At 43.0% G+C, this 25,066-nt stretch overlaps 2 protein-coding genes across 4 annotated transcripts; both read right to left on the bottom strand.

Annotated features, from left to right (window-relative positions):
* ercc2 (excision repair cross-complementation group 2) lies at positions 1-8,242 on the bottom strand. The gene is made up of 23 exons (XM_086262340.1): positions 8,066-8,242; positions 7,725-7,824; positions 6,727-6,804; positions 6,583-6,645; positions 6,343-6,456; positions 6,134-6,250; positions 5,590-5,706; positions 5,234-5,357; positions 5,011-5,107; positions 4,679-4,812; positions 4,295-4,463; positions 4,070-4,188; positions 3,895-3,964; positions 3,653-3,722; positions 3,052-3,153; positions 2,849-2,912; positions 2,603-2,724; positions 2,184-2,276; positions 1,970-2,042; positions 1,753-1,823; positions 1,408-1,551; positions 1,131-1,274; positions 1-668 (listed from the first exon to the last, which is right to left on the bottom strand). The coding sequence occupies exons 1-23, from the start codon at positions 8,068-8,070 to the stop codon at positions 576-578; spliced, it is 2,283 nt and encodes a 760-aa protein (XP_086118466.1). The 5' UTR covers positions 8,071-8,242; the 3' UTR covers positions 1-575.
* Positions 8,243-9,316: 1,074 nt separating this feature from the next.
* Positions 9,317-24,490, bottom strand: LOC147315107 (cdc42 effector protein 3). 3 transcript variants are annotated; one of them, XM_086262343.1, is made up of 2 exons: positions 24,352-24,490; positions 9,317-12,488 (listed from the first exon to the last, which is right to left on the bottom strand). In XM_086262343.1, exon 2 carries the CDS (start codon positions 12,014-12,016, stop codon positions 11,108-11,110), a length of 909 nt encoding a protein of 302 aa, XP_086118469.1. In that variant the 5' UTR covers positions 12,017-12,488; positions 24,352-24,490; the 3' UTR covers positions 9,317-11,107. The 3 variants fall into 3 exon arrangements, with proteins under 3 accessions (XP_086118469.1, XP_086118468.1, XP_086118467.1); XM_086262342.1 differs by lacking the exon at positions 24,352-24,490 and adding an exon at positions 21,446-21,610; XM_086262341.1 differs by lacking the exon at positions 24,352-24,490 and adding an exon at positions 21,442-21,610.
* Between the last annotated feature and the right edge of the window lie 576 nt (positions 24,491-25,066).

Here is a 25,066-nt window from a genome sequence, read left to right on the forward strand (position 1 = left end):
AGCTGATTGTGTCTTATTTTAAGTGTAATGAGATAATTTTGACTAGAAATAAGACAAATATACTTGGTAAGATTTTGAGTTTTTGCAGTGTGTTGCTGGATTTTCTGTAGCATGTGCGTCTGCAGAAGCAAAGGCTTCTTCCTTTGATTAATAAAGGGGAAAATAAGTTTACTGCTCCGTACTTCAGTGAAAAGCTGAACAGAGTACTGAAATATGTACTTAAGTGGTTCAAAGGTCTGCAGATGGTCTACTCTGCAGACCGAGTGCAACCTTAAATACTGACTGACCCATGAGCGGCTTTGACTGAGGCTCACATCGTTGGTGTGGGAGCGGCTCTCCTGTCAGAAGTCATTACTGTCACCAGCAGAGCTGAAAATACTTTAAATACTTTTACAGTATTTTTACCACTTGGGGAAAAACAGACACTTAAAACATAATTCTGAGTTTTTCCTTCCTAAAGTTAAGGTGGACCTGCCCTTTTAGAGCCGACCCATATTTAACCCTAGTCTGGTGACAGCTGATGACTCGGTTTATGGTGCTGCTGTGGTGACAATGTCATACGGTTCGTGTCACCTTCAGGTCTGATGAGCAATCTGAGTGATTTTCTGCAGCATTTCCTCCGACTCCAGCTGCTCGAGAGTCAGCAGAGACAAACCCAACTGGTCCTCCTGGAGAGAAAGAGAGAAGCAAGCATGGCTGCCTGGTCAGCTGTTGTCCGGAAACGTCAGCGCTCATAAGAGCTGTGCAGCTCCGTGCAATTCAAACTGCTTTACAGCAGCATTTATTCATCTGATCAACAAAGTCAGGTGGCTCATGATCTCGATGGCAGTGGGTTGATTGTTCTGGTGCCAGAGTTGTGCCAGTAAACAATCACACCAACAACTCGTCAGACACTTTAAGATTAATTTGCTAGATTATAAAACTTTTCCCCATTTAAGGTATTAAATTATAACATTAAGTTTCATTTAGCTTCAGAAATGAAGCAGACTCTTAGACAAGAGGACAGATGTTTGAGCCAATCACGGGGAGAAGATCACTAAACCCACTGCTTTGCTCCTTTTAAAGCCAGTGAGTTGTCCTGTGTTTGTTTACTCGTTGCAGTGGTGCTTGTGATGCTTGGCCGGTTGTACCTGTCTGAAAGGCTGAGCCATCTGCCGCAGGAAGTGCTTGGAAAGCTGCACGGCCTCGTCCACAGTGAGGTTCAGACTGCCGTCGTTGATGTGCTCCTGAATCCAGCGGGGTAGCTTCCCACGTTTGTCTGCTCGTGCGTAACGCTGCAGAGCACAGAGGAGGTTAGTACAGGCTTCGCTCAGCTACTCCAGCGTCAAACTCGAAGGACTGCTGCTGTGAAGCAGAGTGTAGAAGCCTGGAGTACTGCGGCAGGATCAGACAAATATTCAGACACACCTTGTCAGCAAAAATCATGAGTCCATAGTCAGTTTTGCCTCGGATGGCTCTGCCTACGCACTGAGCCGCGTGGCGCATGGCGTCAAACGTCAGAAAGTCGTTCTCCCTGATCTGAAACTGATCCCGAAGGTACTCCAGCCGAGCCTGAGTCGAGTTACAGAGAGAGAAAAACCCTTAGGGAATCACGACAAAACTATCCAGACTGAGAAAAGGGAAAGAACACAAACTAAAATGTGTGGTTTTGTTACTCGTTTGATAATATAAATCCTTAAATAGCAAACATCACACAAAATATGAATAGATTTAACTTTCTGAGCTTTGACCCCACACAGAGGTGACTCTGACCTTTAGGATGCGGCTCTGCGTATAAACATACGGCACTCCAAACATGATGACAGCACGGCCATAATGGTGCACTGAACAGAAAACACAACGAGACTCCGAGTCAGCGACAAAGCGCACGTTTGCTTCACCTTATCGTCTCCAGCCACGCAGGACTCTTCTTCTGCTGTTTGCTTTAATTTGTCCTGCTGGAGCCGCACAGAGCAACTCGATGACTTACCGAAATCGATCCCTTCAGACACTTTTCCTCTGGCCACAGACAGGAGGATTGCTCCTCGGCCGTTCTCACACGCCTAAACAGCAGAGACAGAAAGGTCAAAGGTCAAAGTCTGGTACCAACACAAAAGACCTGAACATCTGTTTGTTTGTTCACGGCTCAATTTATGATTTTGGTCTCTTTGTTAGTTAAATACTACTACAATAATGGGTCTGACCTCTTGGTATTTCTCCAGGGCCATGCTCGTCTCTGCAGCATCCTGAGTCTCGATGAAGATCAGCTTGTTTCTCTGGATATTCTCCAGGATACCCTGCAAGCGAACGTGACCCCAGAAACAACAAAAACACACAAAATTAATTTACTGTTAATATATTAGTTACTAAACGGACTGGGATTAAATAAGAGAATGCTTCTTCCTGCTCATTTTTGAACATGTAAAGTTATCTACTGTGATTATTTTTCTCTTTATGTTTTATTTTGTTTGTGTTTTTTTCCTTCATTGTTCTATTTTTTTACATGTTTAAAATAAAACCACTTCACAGATTACAGAAAGATATGTCAGATTTCTACAGCTTCACGAAAGAAAAACGGCGGTTGTTTCAGTTACTCAGATGCTTGTGGATTACACACACTGACCTGTTCATACCAGGACGCCACGATGTTCTCCATGTAGACGTAGCTGGTGAAAAACGCCACAATCCCATCGGGAACGATCGCAGACATCTCCAGAAGCAGGTTACCATAATTCCGAATCACAGCTGGAGAAGCAAACATGAAAATTATCTCGTTACATGTTGATGAAAACACAGCGTTGTCATTTGTAGTTGTACGGCCTTTGATTTGAGAGGTCACGCTCAAATAGCACAAGTTATTTTTACTAACCGAAATCTTCTCTGGTCTCAAACTTGGAGCTCAGGGCCACCTGGTCGTTTCCTCTGCCAACAATCTGTGGAAGACAGAAACAAAGTGATGGAAATGTTTATGTTTCTCTCCTCTTTTTGTTCATGTCTCCAAGGTGGTGCTGCTTTTGTGACTCCACCCAGGACCACAGTTGGGTTTTTTTCATATTAAGTGTTGTTACAGACCAGAGGGCAGAGGCAGGTGCGCGCCAGTGTCATGGTGAAGGACGCCATGGTAACCGGGCGAAAGTCAAGGATGCGGGGATAGATGTCCAGGGGGGAAAGTGTCTGAAGAGAGGAGAAACATCAGGGGTAAGATGGTGAAATTAGATCAGGCTTTCATTTAGATCCTTCGAATCAGATCTTTCATTTCAAAGGCTTCAAAGAGGCGATGACCTGATGTCTGTTGACTCAGGAACAAACGAGGTGCTTCTAACGGCTTCACTTAGACGTTTAAAACTAACAACAAGACACTGTAAGAAGGAATTCAGACTCCTGCACATGTAAGAAAAACTCAGCAGTCACACGTGTCGTTGAATAAACAGCAGGATTATATTTCAAGACATAACGTGTTGAATGGAAGTTTTACAGTATTATGATGTTATTATCGGAGGTCTGCAGGGAAAAAAATGAAGCGAGAACTTCACCTAATTTTGTTTCAAAGAATAAAAAGGAAACTTGATTACTTCACTCACTGTGCGGACGTCACCAGATTGTTTTTGTACCTTTAATGAATAAAAAATGTAAATTAAATGTCACCGGACTGAAATGAGCAGGAAGTACGCACCCCTGAGGTGATGACGACTGACTGGAATCTTTGGAAAACTGGTTTGATGGCTATAGACGGGTCCATGCAGCTGAGAGGGGAACAGACAAACACACTGACCTGTGATACACAGATATCAACCTGGCATCTCCTTTTGTGTTAAAACGCTTTGTGTAAAAGAATGAAACTAAATGACAGTCACAGGTAATCTCCTCTGCAGACGGCAGCACATGAACTTGTTCAGAATTCATTGTGCAGCTCACCTGAAATGCAGCACGGGGTTGGCGATGGTCGGAGTTCTGTCTTCAAAGGGCTCGATGATGATGGTGAAGCCTTTTTAGACACAGAGAGATACTACAGATCATAATCCAACAGCATCTACGTTTATTAATGCCACCGTGTTACTTGGAGTTGAACAGAGGCGGGACTTTTTACTACCTTGGCTGTAGGTGCTGACGAGAGTGGCGAAGTTCGAGATGAGAGTAACAGCTGAGAAGTCTGCGATGTCGGCGATCTCCAGAGTTCGAAGCAACGACTGCAACCGCTCTGCACAAAACCTGGAGATACAAGGAGGATGGATCGGTGATAAAGAGACGGGAAACAGAAACAACCAAGAGACTAAGCGAGGCTGTTCGCATTCGCAGAAAAGAAGCTGAAACTGACCTTAGAGGCTTGCGGTCGATGCAGACTTTTTCGAAAATGTCTTTAAGGAACTGCGGCGCGCTCTCCTGTACGACGTGTTGGACCCTCAGACGAGACTTCAGATACTCCAGGAAGCGTCTCATGAAACCTACAAAGTGCTCGGCTGTACGAATAGAGCCAGGCACCGCCTCTGACAGAAAGAGAGGAGGATAGTTTGTGCTCATGTCTACAATAAGATTCGGCTCTTCATCTAAACCGTCCAGAAAGATTACAGTTCCAATGTTTGGAGTTTGATGCGGACGGAGGACTTAATAGAGACAACTTGAAATGCTTACTACCAAACTCTACTTCTAAACCAGCGCTTCAAAATTTACTCTGAGCTGAGAGAACAATTAAAGGAAAAACCTTGAAGGATTTCATCAGGCAACACCGGATTTGCGAGGTAGATGTCGGTTTCTCTCGCCACATTGGCTTCCTTCAGCCCCTCCACCAAGCGTCTGTACTCCTCCCTCAGCTTAGCAGCATCCGTCTCCTTTATCCTATAAACACAGGCAGATTACAGTAGCTTAGATTAATACTCATTCGTAAGATTTCCTTATTTTCTGTCTCTTTAATCTGTTCTGCAAAATTACAGCCAGTAAGAGGAGCAAAGACGTTCCAATTATTGGTGCAATCTTTCATTCGTTCAGGAAAACATGGATGCATTTCCATGTTGCAAGTGATGATGCAAGCATTACTTGTGTATGGTGTTCTGGAGAGTGTCCACGTTGGTCTGACAGCGGTCCAGTGTTCGCCTGGTGATATTTACGCTCATGGAGTCGATGCACACGTTGTCTGAGGAGAGAGTGAAAGAAAATATGAATTATTTTAAATAATTACTGTAAACAAATTCCTAAAATAGACAAATACATTCAGTTAAATGCACCGAATGTGCATATTAGACTCAGATTAATTGCTCACCGATATTATGAGCCTCATCAAATACCACTACAGATTTCTTTGCCAGCTCTTTAGACACCAGATCAGCTATCTTGGGGTCCAGCAGGTAGTGGTAGCTGTACACCACAATGTTGGCATGCAGGATCTGAGAGAAATCAAGAGGAAACAAGCTTCAAGATACAACATTAAACTCTGGATTATTCAGTAATGAGAAGCTGGCGTGTTATCATTTATTTTCCAATTAGAGCAGCCAGTGAGAAAAATGTTTTTCCTATAAAAGCATGCAAACAGCATTTTACATGTAATAAAACACTCAATCTCATTCATGTTCATACACATTACATGGTCACGGATTTGGCGTTTTCACAGTAACTCACTGAATAGCGAGCCAGATAGTAAGGACACCAGCCCTTCCTCCTGCCAAAGGCCTTGAGGTCATCAAGGTTGTAGATGCCAGCAGGAAGAGGCACCTGTCGGCCGACTGAATCGAACTCCTGCAACACAAACCAGGTTTTCCTGTTTCCCAGTTTTCAGGCATTGCAAACCTACACAGTTTGTATCTGAGACTCATAAAACTTTATCAGTTCCTGAGTTCATGTAGGCGACAGCCAGAAAGCAAAAACACTTTTCTAATCTGCATATCTGATGGTGTCGAGTAGTGGCTGGATTTAGATTTTCAGGCTGATTAAATGCTCCTAACTAATCATGTCGAGCCAGTACGTTGTAATCATCCAGCACAGAAATGAAAAGATTACTAAAGAATAGAAACCTGAACTTGTTTTTAAACTTTTAATCCATAAAGATCAAACCCCACCCGTTACGTTGAAGCCTGATGCTGTCATGTCATCAGCCATTACAAAAAACAAAACAAAAAATAACTTCTGCTTCTGCTGAAAAACACCATCTGATGTGAGTTCTTACCTCGTAGAAGCGACAGACGGGCACGTTGGGGTTGCTGTGATGTTGTGCGCGGACGTACGATGCTGTCAGACTGTGGCACTTCCCATCGACTTCCTTACCGACGCGCAGAGAGCTCACCTGTGTGAAGACAAGCGTGTCGGTCACTTTTGAAAGGAGAAAGCTGAATCCTGAATCGCTCCTCTGGCTTTGTGGGATGCAGGTGTTCATACCTCAGGGTGGATGCAGAGGTTCTTCCTGGAGGAAAGAGCAAGAGCCAGGAAGTTGTTGCTCTCTCCTGTTTCTTTAGTGTAAAACTCCATCAGCTTCCTCAGCTCCTCCACAACCTCATCGGAAAGAATCAAACACAGTCTGAGACGTCGGGGCTTTGAAAGCTTCTTCTTGTTTAACTCAAAAAGAAAGTTACACAGTAGAAACACGCTTCACTGACGACTGATTTGACGTCCACTCACCTTCTCGATCTCTGGAACTGTTCTAGAGCAGTAAATTAACTTGGTGACCTCCAGAGGGAAAGCCTGAGAGAGAGAGAACATATTTACATGCTAATCTGCCACCAGCTGTTAGTATGAACCGTTTATGAGAGAGGCTGAACTCACCCTTTGGTAGGCCACAATGAGGGACAGTAGAGAGATGGTCTTCCCTGTTCCCGATGGCATCTCCAAGACTCCATGACCCTGAACGGGAACAGGTTCGGTTAACACAGAAAGCAGCAGCTGAAAGTAAACACTTTTAAACACGTGTGTGTGTTTGTGTGTCAGTGGACACACTGTACTTCCCTGAAGGAGCAACACAATACGACACGATGACACAAAAGGTAAAATCTGGACTAAACACTGTAACTTTAGGAATCATCTCTTCACCTCCAAGGAAGAAAAGGAGGAAAAAAGTAACTCAAATTTCAAAATACATACATGCATGACTGGAAGAAAAATGTGAACTTTTCTTTAACTGGAAACAGCAAAGAGCAGAAAATATGATCATCCTAAATAACTGAAATAACAACTGGATAAAAAAGATGACTCGTCTTCCATCTTCTTCAGACCAAAATGAATTTATCGCATCGCTTCCTCCTCTGTCCCCAACAGCAGCTGTACAGGCTTCATATATCACATGTCCTCCTTCACCACATCCATTTCTCTGAGTCCTTCCTCTTCTCTCCTGCCTGGCAGCTCCATCTTCAACACCCTCTGACCAATATATCCACCATCCCTCCTCTGCACACGTCCAAACCATCCCAGCCTCTCTAACTTTGTCTACAAACAATCTCAACCCTCTGATGTATTCAACTGTAATCTAACCAGCCTGGTCACTCACAATGAAAATCTCAACATCCTCAGTTCAGCCTCCTGTCTTTTTTACGGTGCCACCGTCTTCAAACCAAACATCATACCAAGTCTCACTACCATCTTGTAAACCATGCCTTTCACTCTTGCTGATATCATTCTGTCACAAAACACTCATCTCCATGCAATCCACCTCATCTTCACTGTTCATTACTCGCGTTCACACGTGTCATCCAACCCAGGGTATTTGTGTAGATAGGAGCACTGTGCATGAAAACCACACCTTCAGATTAACCTCTAACGCCACCCACCTTGGCATCCAGCGTCCTCTTCAGCTCCAGCATGTAGGAGTACTGCTCGGGGTAGATGTAGTCATAGGGAAAATACACCAGCAGACCCTCAATGTTGAGCCTGCAAGGAAACAGCAACGATGTTAACAGTGCACAGCAGCTGTACAGGCTTCATTCTGGACTATCTTTAAGCCAAGTATGTGTGAATGAGTGCGAGACATCTAAAATAAAAGTTAAAACAGTGATTTGGATAAACTAGAGCCACAAAACTCTGATTTTATGTGGACTTGGCTCAGGTATGTCGCAGTTGCTGGAAACACTGAGAGCCCATGTTGTCTGTTTGTACTCAGTAAAACACTCACTTCATCTTCACAGCACGTTTAGCGGAAGCTCCTCTTCTTTTTACGTAACTTGTGTTATTTTAAAACAGTCATTAAAATTTGAATGTGCGCCAAAAACACAAAACAAAACGCCGCATTAGCAACGCCACAGCCTGCTACAGCATTTAATTCTTCTTCGTTTATCGTTTGAACGCTATCAGACGGATTACCGCCCCCTGCAGGCCAAAAGGAAAACTAAATACTCCTCTGTAATGCTTCGAAGTTACATTTAAAACCCGTTATTTAATCAGTTTATAGTTATTATCGCCTTTTATTTATTTTATTTATGTATTTACATTTAGATTTGACTACGACTACTTCAACTGGAAGTGTTAGCCTGCTGCTATCGACGCTAACTTTGACCACATGCGAGTCATAACAATTTCATTTCCGGTGAATAGTTTGAAAAAGAAACGCTAACATAAATGGTATACTGTGTTGCCAAACATCGACACAAACAGCTGTTACATCTTACTGTGTAGCTGTAAATGTGACTTTTCGGTCGTCTTGCTTGTTACGTTATAGTTGTAATTCACAGCTGTGCTTTCTCCATGCTTTCGTTCATTATTTGGGCTTCAGCGTCTACAGCAAAGGCATGCATGTGTTGGGTAATTTCATTATATTTTGTGTTATTTGGAATACCCTATTATATAACTTTATTTTCACAAGCTTTTCCGGAAGTAGTTCTAAGTCAGCTGCATTAATGAGATTTTAGTCATTTTAAAGAGTTGCCATTCCAAAGAATGACCACACGGGGGCAGCACATGGCAATAAAATCGCCCTTGTGCACACTAGAATCACTACAGTCCTTTCAAAATACTCCTATTGGGATGAGTTTTTCATCCGCTACCAAAACAAAGCAATCTGAATTCTCAGAATATATTAATAAATAATTTTAAATAGCCAGTCAACAAAATTACAGTCCTTTGTTGTTGTTTTTTGCTTTCCATGTTCTTCAGTTTCACACATATTAACATTTATTATACAGATTTACACTTTTACTGCACCTGCGCTGAATTGAAAACTAGTTTTTAGTGGTTTCATTTTTAATAGTTTTCAGATTAAATTTCAATCTTTTTGTATTTTTTTTGTAGTTACATCACTGTGGTTCAGGTTTGGAAATCTTTATTCACCTCATCGCTGCATGTGAAAAACACCCATAAAGTATGCCTACTAGTGTTAATGTCTGTAAAGTGTGTGTCTGCAAAGAAGCAACCGCAAAGTTTTTGCAGTAGGAAACATTTTATTCGTACATTTACAGATTAATTATACATCATAGATGACATTTGAATAATAGGCTACTGTGAACATGCAGACAGTGAACGTCAGGGAGGCAGAGAGTGAGCCACAGCATGTATAAAGACATATCTCAAAACTCAAAGCAGCACCTTTTCTTATTCTTACCCTTAAAGCTTTTAAACAACACCAACATTAAGCATACCCAGCTTCTCTCTGATGATATATTAAAAAAAACAAAAAAAAACCAAAAAAAAAAAAAAACCACAAGGTTAAACCTGCCAGTGAAATGTTGATTAAATGGGATACAATCATATTAGAGGATGACAGTAAAGTCAGCAGCAGCAGAGTTGATGTAAAAGAGTGGAGATGTCAACATTTCATCCCCAAATCACACCTTAGAAAGCAAAGATGAAGAATTTAACCTGCAGCATTAAACTAGTAGTATTAGCAGTTTGTAGCTTAGTCTATGTATGCAATGTTAACTCTGCTGCATAAATACACATTTATCCTGAAAGAATTAATAGCTGTGCAGCTGGAGATTCCTCCTGTTTTCCCAGGCCGATCTGGAGACAAATATATTTGACTCTGCAGAGAAGTGAGCAGGAAATCCTCAGTGAGAGTCAGATTAACAGGCGATACAGATTAAAGGGAGCAGTGGTGATGTTACTGCAACTGTGCTGGTTAACTTGGAGCAGGGCTGCCAACTTTCTGCTCTCAGTTGGGGTGAGATGAGGGCGGCGATGTTTATGTGGGACAATTAAACACACAAAAATGATGCATGTCACAGGTGAAGGACAGCCTGCATTTCCTCTGATAACTTGTTCGTTTTGCACACTTCTCTATCCCACGCTCTCAGCTGGGATGTACTTGTGGATCAGCGCAGCTGTTTTACTTTTCTATACTAGGTCCATTAAAAATGTGGGAAGCTGTCTCAGAATGTGGGACAGTTTTAAAAGACGATAATCTTTTTTGTGTCATTTTTGGATGCCTCCTCGCTTTAAATAACCCAGAAAGAGGAGCAGCGACGTATTTTAGGTAATTTTCAGGATAAATCTGCCAAATTTGTTTTGCTGGTAAAAATTCTAAACGCCTCTTGGCTTATTTTATTGGTTAAATTAATGATTAAAGATGTCGTCCTCCTATACAGCCTGCTGTTACGGTAAACATCCATAAACACTGTAAGTTGAAAAGTTTTTTTGAAAAGCTTTGTTGCAGGGTTAATTAATAGTTCTAAATAACTAATACAGTTAGCTCTGTTGGACTGTTTGGTTAAATATGTGCAGCTGTTTCGCTGTGGGGACTCCCACATGTATCCTTGTGAAGCTGCAGGTATTTAATACACTCACAGGAAAGACTTCCCCCATCAGCTGAAAGCAACAGGATGCTTATGGACCTGTTTTGGTTCTAAAATGGGCAGAAAACACCTGCCCAAAAATAGATGCAAATGGGTGTATTTGTTTTAAATAAAGGAGGGTCTGCAGGTTTGTTTGGACACCGTGAGAATGATGGTGTGCATGTAACCGTTGGCAACCCCGTGTTATAGTTTAAATGTCTATGTGCATGAGGTTCAGCTTTGAAGGCTCGAGCAGCAACGTCCTGCATTTCAAGCTTCTTGAAGTCTTTTATCACCTTCAGACTCGGCTCTCAGGAGTTGGTGAAAAAAAAAAAAAGTTCTCCTCCCTCCTCCGTCAGTCTCTCCATCTTTTGTCTCCATCAGTCTGTTCAGAGTTTTAAAGGATATATTAAACCATGTATAAATATATCTTTTTGTCTCATTAATCTCAATCACAGCTCGCAGTGGTTGTCCTCAGCTTTGTAGCGGTCCATGATGCTCAACACATCCTCCAGGATGGATGGGCCCAGATCCAGGTTCAACCCCGCAATGGAGTCAGAGCGCGACACACCAGAGGGCTTTGTGAGGCCGGCGTGGTGGAAGACGGTGCAGGGCGACTCGCTGCGTTCGCTCCGAAGATCCTCGTTACTCAGGTAGGTGTCGGAGTCCAGGCTGAGGCCCCGGCGAACGTCCTGTGGCCCGCAGATCTCTGACATGGAGTCCTCGGAGGAGCCCTCAGAGAGGGAGCCGGAGGAGGGGACGAGTCTGCGGATGGCTGGGGAGAGGGAGATGTCACGGCAAGGCTCGGACGCCAAGCGACCCACCACGCCGTTCTCACAGAGCGACACAGTCGGGTGCTGCTGGCGCTGACCGTCTCTCTGGCTGCAGCCATTGTTCTGTTTGGGGCTAGCCGCAGGAGGCTGCTGATGGTGGTGGGAGGGACCATCCAGATGGAGGCGCGGCGGTTTGGGTGGAGCCTGTTCGTGAGCGATGAACACAGGCATGGAGATGGTGTTCTTCAGCAGGCCGCTGGACGAGTGCTGGTAATGGAAGCCGTTAAAGGCGTAGCTGTGCACGTCATCTTTCGCGGTGAGGCCCTCTCCCAAGTCTCTCTCCATGCTGTGCGAGCGGGCGTGGCCGTTCTGCGTTCGGCTCGTGGGTGGCAGCATGTCCATCTTACCCTGGAGGAAGCCCACGTCTCCAAACATGTCGCCCTCGCCTTCGGGCCCTACGTGTGCGCTGTGACGCACGTCGCCCAGCGGGGGGCTGATCATATCACCTGAGAGGACGTCCCGGAGCTTCAGCTTCTTTCCCTTCTTGGGAGTCGTTGTTTTTAGGTACATGGGCGTCTTTGCAGGCATCTTGATGTGGCGGTTGGGTTCCTCGGGCCGTTTGAGCTCCAGCAGGAGAAATTCAGCGGGAAGCAAACAGTGCTGAGTTGATAAGAAGCTCTCTTGGCTGTTTTTCCCCACTCTCAGCTCAGATATTCAGTCTGTTCTGCTTCTCCAAGCGAGTAAACAAGTATTTAGGTCGGTCAGAGTAGCGATAGCAACCCGGCGGTTGAGCCTCACACTGACATGTGACTCAGGAAGGGAGAGGAGAAAGGTCTTGATCTCAGATCAGCTCCCTCTGTCTTCCCCTCCTACGCAGAAAATCCATATCAAAGCGAACGCCGAGCCCTCGTCTCCTCAAACTCTCGTCTTTATCCTGGCTCAGGCAAAGAGCACGCAGGGGATCAAGAGTGGGATCTCTGGCTGCCTCGCCGTCTGCTGCCCGGTCGGTCCTCCAAGTTCCTCAGAAACTTCAGGAATGTGACATCAAAACACTGGAGATCTGTGAGGAGAAATCAGAGCGAAAAGGGAGTCAAAAAGCGGCTGAAAGAGATCGAGGGGGAGAGGAAAAGCAGATAGATGGGACAGAGTGAGGAATGAATCCAGGGGGGGAGATTTACAAGCACTTTTTCAGAGAGCCAGAGGACACTTGAAGGAAAACACTCCAAGAATCCACAGTGTTTGCTCAGAGGGCCCTGCCTGCCCCACACTGTGTGAAAATGTGTGACTGGAGGTCCTCGGGCTGCTCTTACAGAGTCACGCATTAGTCTTGCATTCCCAAAGACCCTTCAGCCTCATCAGTGGAAACAAATTACCACACTGAAACTGTCGGTTTCAAAACACCTCGTGCCTAATCACAGCATCTCATCAGGAAATAAAGTGTCTTTCCCGAGAAAGACACAGGGAACACCCGAAGCCTCGAGATCAGAACTCCAGTTATTTAACTGGTTAAACATGTAGAAGTGCAGGTTTTTCAGGACCACAGTTTATCCACAGCTCTTCAGTTTCCACTCTTTTACTTCAGTCATAGCAGATTAAACCTACTAACACTGAGAGTCGCCTCACCAATGGTTAGAAAACAATAAAGGGGTGAAAAAACAGGGAAATATCCGATACTGACAAAGTGTCTGAGGTGAGAATTTGTTCTATGCTCAGTAACACGCTGACATTATGCATCTGTGTTAAATTGCTTAGGAATGGAAAAAACCAGCTAGTGTGAATGGCTGAAAGAGGCCAGTAGTAAAAAGCAGTTTGTGTGTTCAGTAAGAGCAGAAAAGAGTCAAGTGCCAGTCCTTTTACTCACTGAAGTCCAGTTTTTACACCTACAGTGCTTAAAAAAAAAATAAAAAATGTATTAGAGCATCTGTCATAAAGACAAGTACACAAATAATTTAGATATCTGTCAGAAAAAAAAGACTGAATTTACGTTTAGATACCCAAATCTGAGCCGGCAACCTGAGAAGTGAGAAATTAATCAAGCATTCAACCGCTAAAACTAATTTATTGTTCGTGTTTGCAAAAAAACTAATTTGGTGTCTTAATTAAAAAAATGTTTTAATATTTTTTCAGTATTTTTGGTAAAAGTACATTTGAAAATTCACAGATAACAACAATTATTATAATTTAATATTAAAAATTTAAAGAGTAAATTACCATTAGACAAAAATAATAGCTAATTACCAGTTCTGTTAATTTAGGGCAGCTGAGGCATAAACCTTAGATTGGGTGATCTTAAAAAAAACAAAAAAAACAACTGTTTTAGTTTTTGATTTTAGTTTATTTAAGGTTACTTTAATAACCCTGGAAACGGCAGTACTTCCCTTGGTAAAAGCTACACTCGCTCTCTCGCTGTCATTTTTGACACTGTCTCTGCTGCACAGAGCTGTTGCTTTTGCTTCTTCAGTGACCCAAAGACTTGCATTCAGACAAGCCTCCATCATTTAATAGGCGAATTAGAGAAAAGCTTTCCATGCATCGTTTAGAAAAACAGAAACAGCAGAACCAGTTCAGAGCCATCTGGTTGTATGTTTAAAACCAGTTGACCCACTTTTGGTCAACCTTTGGAAGAATTTGGTCTTGAATAGTTTGTTTTCTTGTATAATTTTCAGATCTTGTGAGTCAAATTGCTGCTTTATGTGCGGTCTCCGTGTTTAGAAATGAGAGAAGCACACTCGCAATGAGCATAAAAACATTTTTCTTTAAATCGCACAGCCGTCATGTGTTTCTTGTGACTGCCCGACCCTCACTGGGTGTGTTTACTGAGAATACTTTGGATTGCTTAAACAGATCTCTTTCAACAAATAAAATCTGCCGTCTTGAGTCATATTCGTGCCTCCGTCTGAGTGAAAAAACTGTTTATCAGCAGGGTTGATTTGTGCAGCTCTGAATCGTTACTGTCCCGGTGTTAAATCTTTGTATTTCTGATGACTCTTATCAGTTCTGACTCAGTCGTGGTTATTTTTCTTTAGCTTTTTAAATACGTAATAAACATTAAAAATACCAGAGTGAGATTTTTAGCTCAGCTTCAGAGTTTCCAGCACATCACAGAGGCATCTGAAGGGGACCTGTGAATCTCACACTGGGGTCAGACTGAGGTCAGGTTAGAGTACAAAAAACATGCGGCTTGAAATTTGAAAGAGGGTCTGAAATGAGTAAACTTTGAGTTCAGTTTGAGATTGAACTGTTTGCTTCTTTTATACAAGTTGCTTCACTTCTTCAGAAATTCTCAGTCCTCCTGTGATTTTGCTCTGGGACAAACTCTCATCAGTTATCAGGATTTTATTTCCGTCTTTTGGTATTTTCCAGCTGCCCCGTCAAACGGAGTTCTTGGGAAACCGCCGGCACAAACGGGAGAACTTCAGCTTTGGTGGAGTCTTTTCGCGTTGCAACATGTATCCTGCGACACATGGAGGCCACCCAGGGGACACGCTTTAATGAGGCCTGAAGTTTCAAAACACTGCTATGTGGAAAAAAAAGATTCCTCACAGGTTACACCCTGGAATAAAAACAGTCAAACGAACAGGAGCAAACACATGCAACACAAGTGAAATTTGCTTTTCTCAAATTCAGTGAACAGAAGGAGAGGGGGAGGTTTCTTTAACCAGCATTCAGAGTGTGAAAACAGAGAGTGTGGCTCTGGGTTCAGGTTCATTTAAGACCGAGGTCAAACTTCACTGTGCTGATAAATGATTAGAAACTATGCAGCTCTCATTTATTCTTTTAATCAAACCAACTGGATGTGTTTTAATAACATTACAAGTAGTTATCCTCTCTGTCAAAACAGAGCCCACTGAGCATTGGTGGTTTTTAGATATCGGAGTGAAAAAAGAAGTGAAATCTTATTTAAAAGCTGCTAAAAACAACTGAGATACACTCCCCGGACGCTTCATTAGGTACAGCTTGCTAGTACTGGTTTTTCGTTCAGAACTGCGTTAATTCTTCATAGCACAGGTTCAACAAGGTGCTGCAAGCTTCCCTCTAAGATTTTGGTACATATTTAGTTGACAGCGTCACACAGTTACTGCAGATTTATCAGCTGCACATCCATGATGTGAATCTCCTGTTCCAGTACATCACAAAGGTGCTCGATTGGATTGAGGCCACTTGAGTAACTGTCTGAGATGATTTGAGGTGTGCGACACAGTGTGTTGTCCTGCTGGAAGCAGTTATCAGTAGATCAGCATGGCTGTAAAGAGATGGACGTGGTCAGCAGCAACACTCAGGTGGACTGAGGACTTTAAATGTTGGTACTAAGGAGCCCAAAGCGTGCCAAGAAAAGCTGACAGGAGTGCGCACTGTGGTCTTCTGCTGCCATAACACATCTCCTTCAAGGTTTGATGTGCTGCATGCTCAGTGATGCTTTTCTGCACAGCTATTTGAGTTAGTGCTGCCTTCCTGTCAGCTCAGCGCAGTCTGGTCTTCTCCTGTAACCTTTGACATAAACAAAGCATTCTTGCCTAGAAAACCGACGCTCATTTTCTCTCTTTTGGACCCTTCCCTGTAAATCCTACGGATGTTTGTGTAAGAAAATCTCAGCAGATCAGCAGCTTCTGCAACACTCAAACCAGCCCGTTTGTCACCAACAACCACACCACACTCAAAGTCACTTAAATCACCTTTCTTCCCTTTTCTGATGCTCAGTTTGACTTTTAACAGGTCGTCTTGATCATGTCGAGAGTTGCATTAATGAGCATGTGAACAGTATAAAATTAAATTGCTGTCTGTATTGAAGGATGGTGCAGGGAAACGGTCCGGGCAGTTAAATAAAGTGGCTCCAGTTAAGCAGACCTGAATCATTTGTTGTACCGTCTGTTTTAATTAGCTCAGCTCTGACACACGATGGTCTGATGAACTCAAATCTCCGGGATGAAGACACACGGCTCTCTTCTGTGATGAGCAATCGGAAGTTCAGACAGTGTCTGACGGGTGAAAACACCTCAAACCCTTCCCCCGATACTGGCAAAGACATGAAAGGGTAACTTCCCCACTTATTATTAACACTCCAGGTGTTTTCAGCCCAGTTAGCGTCAGGCCTCTATGGAGGCCTAAAGACTTTCTTAATGAGTTTATGGTTTAAATCACGAGTTTGAAGTCTCAATTAACACTATATGATATTCACTCAATATTTTGGTTTCCAGGAATTAGACCAACAAGGAAGATGAAGCAGAGTATGAGTTAGGGTGTGGCTATTTTGTGATTCACAAGTCATCATGAGCGGTTTCTCCCTCAGTTCCACCCCCAGCTGAAAAAAGTCAAAATGGTAAAAGGCTTCAAAAGCCCACTGATGGGTGACGTTACACTGGTGACATCCATGCTTCTTCATCATCATCGTCATCATCATGTTTCAGATGTCAGATCTTATCCTGCACGACAGCAATTACTGCAGGATAAACATAGTGTAGTAAAAAGTGAAATGGTTCCTCCTGAGTCGTAAGAATGTGGCTAAACTCCAACAAGACTATTTAAAGAAAAAGACACAATTGAGGTCACAGATAATCACGGGTCAATAAAAGCCGATACAGGCCTGATCTGTAACAACTACTGAAACCTCCTAAACCAACGTGGAAGTGCCAGAAACTGCAGTTCAATGAATGACCTCTTGATGTAGCCGCAGTGACGTCACCGGTAAAGTCCTCTGATGAAGCCTCAAGCTGAGGTATCCAACTTTGAAACGAGGGTCACTGCGTACTCATATCCCAACTAAGGCCAGCTATGAAACATGCTTTATCCTCCTTTGTGACTCTAATGCAGACCAACAGTGCAGTTTAACATAGTCCAAGTTCAAACACGAAACTGATGTAACGCACATAAGTTTATAGCTATTGCTAATTTTCAACAATTGTCCCTTGTTGGGCTGACAATCAAAATTTCCAAAAATAAACTTTGCCCTGCGTTCAGTATCACTTCAACCAAGCAACTGACACAACAAACTCATCGGGAAGGTGTTCACCAACGTCATAGAGCGAAGGGGACGTTTTCTATATATCAAGTCGCCCCCTGCTGGACAAGTAAATGCCAGTTTAAGGTATAAATCACCCATTTAACCTGTTTTCAGGCTCTGAGCTTGAAATTATTATCTGAATGACAAGTGGATGCATGCACTGGTGTAGGCTGCCTCTCCACTAACTCACCTCACTGAATTGCACGTCTTGAGTGGAATTTTTGGAGCATTTTGAATGATAAATAATGTGGGTTGTTATGTGGATATTGGTTCTATGAGCCCATCCAAGAAGCTCCAGTTCTGATGGGTGAAATTGAAGCCTATGATTAGGGACAAAACAAGACTTCACCATCCCATAGATGACATTATGGCATCTTTTATTGCCTATTGTACCAGATGTGATTTACACCCTCATTTCCTTCATTTCTCTCTCTGGTCCTACAACAACACTTTGCACAAACAGCTACGAGCAGCAAAGGAACCGAGCAGGGCAGCAACTCTCTCCGTCTGACAGCCAGAACATTAAGATGACATCATAAACAGCTCCGTCTAATTTGAGCCTCTGAGAGTCATAAAGAAAGCGACATTAACTTGTCAGCGCTCATTTTAACACAAAGGGGGCAAAAAAATACCAGTTATATTTATGCAGCACAAGTCCAAGCAAAGAAACACCACACCTGATGAACTAAAAAAAAAAAATATATATATAATGAGACTGACCACGACTGTACAAAGACAAACAGGAATAATGGACCGGTCAGAACTGGTACAGAAGGGTGGAGGCTTCTTCAGATGCTGGAGAAACAGTTTCTCTGGATTTTTATGAGTTTTATGGTTAAATTTGACTCAAAAGGCCTGGAAAAGGAGACAAAATGCTTTATTTTTTACCCATATTTTAATGGATCTCTACGTGTCAAAGCTTTGTACGCTATTTATTTGTTATTTTCACATTTGCCAACTAAACTTTCGATAACATGGCCATCAAAACGTATTTCCAGCAGCTTCATGGTCTAACAATCCCAATATGCATCTACAATTACAACACCTACAGACTCAGGAACAGCTGAGAGCAGCAAACAAACTGCTGGGCCTCTCTTTTTGCTGGGCTTTTTACTCTGGCAAAAATACTGTGACAGAAAAAGTCATGTTTGTCCACTCACTCTCAACGAGTTATTCCAGTTAATTCATGAAATAAAATGTGTAAGATGCTTTTAAAAAAAATAGTATCAGATATAACTCAATTTCTAACTAACAGGCTTCATTATTAGTTTTGTGGGATGGGCATGGCTGGCTGGCCTCCTTTCTGAGTGACTGCTTTGATCCGGTGATGAAATAATGGGGGAGGTTTCTTCTGGGATGAAAACAGAGCCTGAAGGTTCAGTAACTAGTCTGATTAGTTAGAAAATGATATGAATCATATTCTATTCCGTCACAGTCATCTTGACGTAATTGAAGTGTTTTTGGCAAAGTGCTCCCCACCACCATCATCAAAACACCGAATGAGGAAGAATGGCACTCCTTTTCTCCTCTGGAAAATCATGCCTCAAAGTAATCAAGCTGTTCTGGCCCTGACTTTTCTTTCCTTTTATTTTAATTTGTCACCCATTTGTAGGAGAAAACGTGGTCATATTCCTGCAGCGAAGGCAGTTTTGTGTAGAAGGAGTCGCAGAGCTACAAACTTCGCTTGCATCTAAGTGACAGAGAGGAGACTGTTGTGTAATGTTATTAGTGAGGAAATTCAATCACTGAAGTCATCACCATCACACAGAGAGACGCTCACACTGATGGCTGGGACAGACTTGAATTACTTAATACAAGATCACAAGGAGTGCAATTAATTATGCAGCCAGTTCCCAAAAGATCAGACAACCAATCGCAGCGCTTCTCATTTTTTAGTAGATCTCTCTAAAACCAATTTCTTATCCCTGGCTTTTACCACACACACACACGTGTCGGGTATTCCTGTCTTGTGGGGACATCTAATGCTTTCCCTAGCCCCTTACCCTAACCATGAAAAATGAATGGCTAACCCTCACCCTAAACCTGACTGTAACCCTGTCACCAAAAGGACATTTTGAGTCTCAAAATGCCTTCAAACTGGTGGGCACCAGGATTTTGGGCCCCACAAGTAGTAAACTTTCAATTTTTGGTACCCACAAAGATATGAATACACGAATACACGCTTATACACACGTACCCCTACTGGGAGCTTTGTAGTGTCGATGAAGCGTGACTCCAATGTTTGTTGTCCTTGAGCTCAAGCGTGGGTTCCCAGCGCAATTCTGTCTCAACCACAACATCAACATAAAACTGACTGACCTCTGAGCCTCACTGCGACACACCGAGGTGGGCATCACATACATGTGTACTCCTATTCGCCCTATCAGCCTAAATACGAACGGAGGGAGAAACTCTCAGACGGCTGGTTGGGATTTCTTTGCATCACCTTTCCTGGAAGCTGGAATTTGGGCCACTGCTGATGATGCAATCAACCACAGAGGAGGCCGAACTAACATCTGTTTCTGCTCTCAGGCCCAGTTTGTTTAAAGTCTCTCCACCAAAACGGACCGGAGCCACCCATGAGTCCTGTCATCTCCTGGGACAAACACGTACTACACGCCTGAACGCGCGACTCTGCGGCTGCTTTCATTGTTGTTATTCTCCGCAGAGTGGCGCGTAATTGCGCTCAGCAGGCGACTGTTGACAAAAGCTTTTATTTTCTCCTCCATTAATCCGTTTATTTTTGCCATAAAAGCAAAGCTTACTCCGTCTGTTATCTGGCTGATTTCCCACAAGGTGGTTTCACGCTAATGCAGTTTGTGTCTGAGAGCTGATGGTGGCTAATTTTCCATCTATCATTCGTGCCGTGGGTGTACATCCAGCCTGCTTCTCCTTGGCTGATAACTCACAGCGATTATTGCTAAGTACAGTAAAGCAGACTTCATGTGAAACCCCAGGTGACGCAATGTGCGCTGTAACGAGTCTTTAATGTTGAACAAACCCTTTTTTCTGGCTTTAGGTTTAACGTTACTGTTCCTCCCCCACCCGCTCATAAATGTCTGGAGGATAATAATCAAAAATATTCTATTTTTCTATTCTATTCTATTCTAAAATGCTGCCAAACTGAATGAAGGCGAACTCTAGTTAACTTCCCCTCTCTCCCTCCGTGCGCGTTATGTAACTGCAGCCTCTCAGATCATCCTCCTGAAGCCTTCCTGCAGCTGACTGATTGGTACCATTGGAGCAAATCGACACATGCAGCCACAGATACAGGTCCAGTCAGCTCTGACTGACCCACGAGGCTTTTGTTTTCAAGTATTAATAAACTTTAGCCGATATACATACATATTTTTTACAAAAACAAAACATCAGACTCTTACAGCGAGTGTCTCCTGGCTGTGACCTCCACTCTTGGGTAGTAGTTTGCTCCTGAAGCAGCACATGTAGCAGTGACGTGCTATAAAATAGAGTAATATGTCAGCCTCCCCCGTCTGGGGGGGGGGGAGAATGTCTAAGGCGCTTCTTCTGCAACACTTAATCTTCTTAGAAATTAGATCATCACGAGCCCAGATGGGGAGCGATTGTCCAACATCGCCTATTCTGTCACTGCGCGGTGAGTCAGAGTTGACTGGTGGATGAAATAAGAGTCTGGCTGTATTGTGTCCCCAGAAAAAAAGTATTTTAGAAATTAAATTCATTAAACACGCATAGCTTTACGTTGTTTATGACGTCAGGAGTCGGGGACACGTGCTGAAACCTTTATTTTTAAACACTGCGTTCCTTCAGATTTGTCTGCTCGTTGAGCCAAACTGCGCAGGCAGCGCACGCTGAAACTAAAGGGAGTGCCTCTCAGAAAACACACACACATGTTCATAAATAAAATCACACACTGCTTCATTCTTCTTATTTTTGTTACACAAAACTACAAATCTCCTCAAAGTGTAATCTATGACCACAAATCAACAGCTGACCACACAAAAAAAAGATAAAATAAAGTGATTTATCTGATATGTACCTACAGTTCCGTCATTCTCCGGGAAATAAACCCACTCTTCTAGTTTGGTTGTAAAATCCACCGACGCAGGGCTGAGGTGCAGGGCAGGTAAACCTCTTAGTGACGGCTGATTACTGTCTCTTGAGCGCTCTGAGCGGAGAAAGTAAACTGGTCACCTCTTCTTCCCTTACAGGAGTCAAGTCTGCAGCACTGAGCAGGGAATGCTTCCGGTCATGAATTTCAAAATAAGGTAATCCTCCTCTAAAGCAGCGGTCCCCAACCCCCGGGCCTCGGACCGGTACCGGGCCGCGAGAGTTGAGGCTCAGGTGTAAAATGTATGGTTTTCAGGGTTTTTATCGGTTTTCAGCGTTATTTTGTTATCGTTTTTATTGTTAACTCTGTTTTCCTAGGTCTTTTCATGTGTGTTATGAATAAATCTTTTTTTCGATACTGGTTCTAGTTTTATTTTGTTATATTTATCCGAGACACCTTAAAGGCCGGTCCGTGAAAATATTGTCGGGCATAAACCGGTCCGTGGCGCAAAAAAAGGTTGGGGACCGCTGCTCTAAAGCGCTGTCGCATTTTGTATCACCCACCACCCTTGGACTCAGTGGGGACACTAAATAAATAAATAAATAAATAAAAAGAACTAAGGCAGTATAAAATAACCTTAAACGTGATATTTAATCTTGAACATTTTTTGAAACAAGTTACTTGTTTTATAAAATATAAAAATAGCCCTGTCTTTGAGAATCACTTTGATAATGAACCCATTTAACGCCTTTTAATCAACACAGAACTCATTTTGGCAAAAACGAGTGTGGGCTTTTATTTTTTAAAGGTAAAGATTAGCTTCCGGTGGCACTGAAGGCGCAGACGCCGTGATTAATAAACTGTTACATGAGCACGTGGGACTGAAACCACCAGAACTTCTCAGATAACACACGAGCGACAGTGTTAATCATACAAATGACCGTGAAAGAGCAGCGAAGCCGCCGAGACACTGAGGCGATGAAACACCTCTTTGATCTACAGGTGCGAAACCATAAAAGGTCACAGGTCACATGGTGAGAATTAGCCTACTATCAGGACGTAGATCCCAGTTTATGACTTCTTTACTGCAGAATGAACTCGTTCATATTTAATTGATCAGTAATTAAATCATCCCCACTGACCCAGAGTGAAACTGAGCAGTTTACTGACCATCTGTTCATTTTAACCAGCCAATTACAGAGCTCTCTTACTGTTGATCTCCTGATGTGACAGACTGTGTGGAGGTGATGAGGGTACTGCTCTTTAATTTGATTAGCAGCAGGCGCGAAACCACAGACCTGCTGCTTTGCAGTCAGCAGCCAGCCTGATGCAGAGTGATTCAGAAAACAGAGCAGGTCTCTCGGATGCCTCACCAGACTTTGTTTAGTGTTCATAAAGAAAAATATGGTGAGACGTTTGGAGAGCTGTGAGCTGCATTCAAAATCTCAGCAATTCACCCTGCAGTTTCTTTTTTTTTTTTTAGTTGAGCACAGAAGATAAATGCTGTCTGTATTAATCTGTTTAGACATCATCGTGCTGTTAGGTTGGGAAATATATCTGACTCAAGGAATGCGACTCACTTAAAAATATGACGACAGAAAAACATTTTGCTTCTACTCAACTTGGTTCTGTAGTATATGAAGTTATCACAGAGTTTTTGTGTACGTGACTTCATATACCGACGGCTAACGGTTATGTTAATGTCATATATCCTTCTGTTGTATCTAGGTCAGTGAAATAAACATTTATCCTGTTGTCTCCACAGAGCTATAAAGTCTCAGCATTACAGGGAATAATTATGCATTTTAATTGGCCTTCAGTTTATTTTACTGCTGGAGCACAAAATTTGGAGGCACAGTCTGGTGCTCCCAACAGCATTGGTGCTGGGCATAATTGCTGCAAAGTAATGAGGACTCAACAAATGGAGAATGCAGACGTTTGCTGTTCGCAGGTCAGATTGCAGACACATCTTGTTTACAGCTCCTGAAGGACGCCTGCAAGGCAAATTAAACCCATTCCCTCTGTGCTCATCCACTCGAGTGTGCTATGAGCCCTTCTGCAAAGAAACGCTGGCGTCTTTTCCGCTGAAGCAGCATCACACAATAAAACTGCACACGTGCAGAACAACCTCCAAAGCACGGGAGATGTTACTTTGGGGATTTGAGGTTTCATTGTGTGCGTTTCTGGAAGCGCTTCATCTTCTTCTGTGACACACAGGGAAGCAAAAAGGGTCCCAGAAGTTCAGCAGCGGTTAAATCTCAAAGTTTTCGGTGGAATTCCTCAAAGCGAGACCAAAACGACTCTAGCTTTATCTCGCTTGCCCACTGTATTACTCTCACTCGCTATCTGCAAGTGTTTGAAGGCGTGTGGAATGTGTAAACTAGATAAGCAAAGAATTACACAAGATGTGGTTAGATCACTGAATCGCAAACACACACACAGATTTATGACATCACCTAAGTAATTCAAGATGTAATCAGGGCAGTATGGGGTGGGTCCATCTGCAGATCCATGAGACCACTATCATTTGTCTCTCCCTGACACACACACACACACACACATACAAATGCACAGGCCGCCAGGCCCCCCAGGTGCTGCCCCATGCAGAGACCCCCTGAGAGGTTGGTGTTTCTCCACTTCTTAAACACAAAGTCGGGGGTGGAGGTTTGTGTTTGCATTCAATAACAGAGCTTAACCCCAAAGCAAGGACGAGTGTGAGGTCTGTTTAAGTTATTCATGTGAGAACAAAAACAAGAAGGCTATTAAATTAAATCTAAAACTATGAATTGCTTTCATATGAAGCGTTCTGCTTTGTTTTTTGCCTGCAGTTCGTTAAGAGAGGGAAGAGAAACAAGAAGCAGAATTGCAGGAAGAAGGAAAAAGGTTGCATTTCCTCACGCTCTGGAACATGGCACCACGTTGGTCCTGGAAGGCGATGCTGGCAGGCAGGAGCACAGTCAGGGCCAGCCTGTCCTCTCTTATTGTTGGTTATTATGCAAGAGGCTAACTCAGCCAGGTGGAATTAATCTGTCCCCACGAGACACAGATTTCACAATAAAAGACCTGAGATTAAGTTCCAGTGTCGAGTCATCTCAAGACTCACTTCCCAGGAAGATTACTTTCTGTTACACACAATTAAATCTCCATAAAACTCATTTAAATGTAGATTCTGATCATTTAGTATAAATAATACATATCTGCTGAAGTTACACAATATTTTTAGTCTACAGTATAAAATTTAGCTCCCATGGTTAGTTTCAAGTTCATTATTTAAGATTTGTATTGATGTGAAATGAACAGTGCTACTTAACATCTGCTCATTTATTCTTGTCCTATTAGCACTTGAGTCAGTGTGTCTTTTTTATCTGTATTAGCTTCCTGAAGTACTTCAGATAAACCCAGAAAGCCATAAATCTCAAAAATGCTGTAGCCTCACTGGTCTTAACCCACACAGTCCAGCATGCAGCCCTGCAGTGGCTCTTGGTGAGCGTAGGCGTGTACTTCCATTTCCGAGCAGCGAGAGTCACGAACAACATACAACGGAGACACAAAGTGACCTCATAGGCAGGAATTCTGGGAATCTGTGAGTAAATGAGCCTCCATGTGTTTCCAT

This window comes from Aulonocara sp. 'chitande type north' Nkhata Bay, linkage group LG14, assembly GCF_057382095.1.
Source record: "Aulonocara sp. 'chitande type north' Nkhata Bay isolate Kocher_YH1m ecotype deep benthic linkage group LG14, A_spYH_male_GT1.1, whole genome shotgun sequence".
Taxonomy (NCBI): domain Eukaryota; kingdom Metazoa; phylum Chordata; class Actinopteri; order Cichliformes; family Cichlidae; genus Aulonocara; species Aulonocara sp. 'chitande type north' Nkhata Bay.

Excerpts from the sequence above, each read along its gene's own strand:
- LOC147315107 (XM_086262343.1), bottom strand. The coding sequence starts at position 12,016 with ATGCCTGCAAAGACGCCCATGTACCTAAAAACAACGACTCCCAAGAAG.
- ercc2 (XM_086262340.1), bottom strand. Across the intron at positions 5,108-5,233 it reads TGATGAGGCTCATAATATCG|ACAACGTGTGCATCGACTCC; the intron begins GTGAGCAATTAA and ends CTCTCTCCTCAG. Across the intron at positions 3,723-3,894 it reads AACCCCGTGCTGCATTTCAG|CTGCATGGACCCGTCTATAG; the intron begins GTGAGCTGCACA and ends TTCCCCTCTCAG.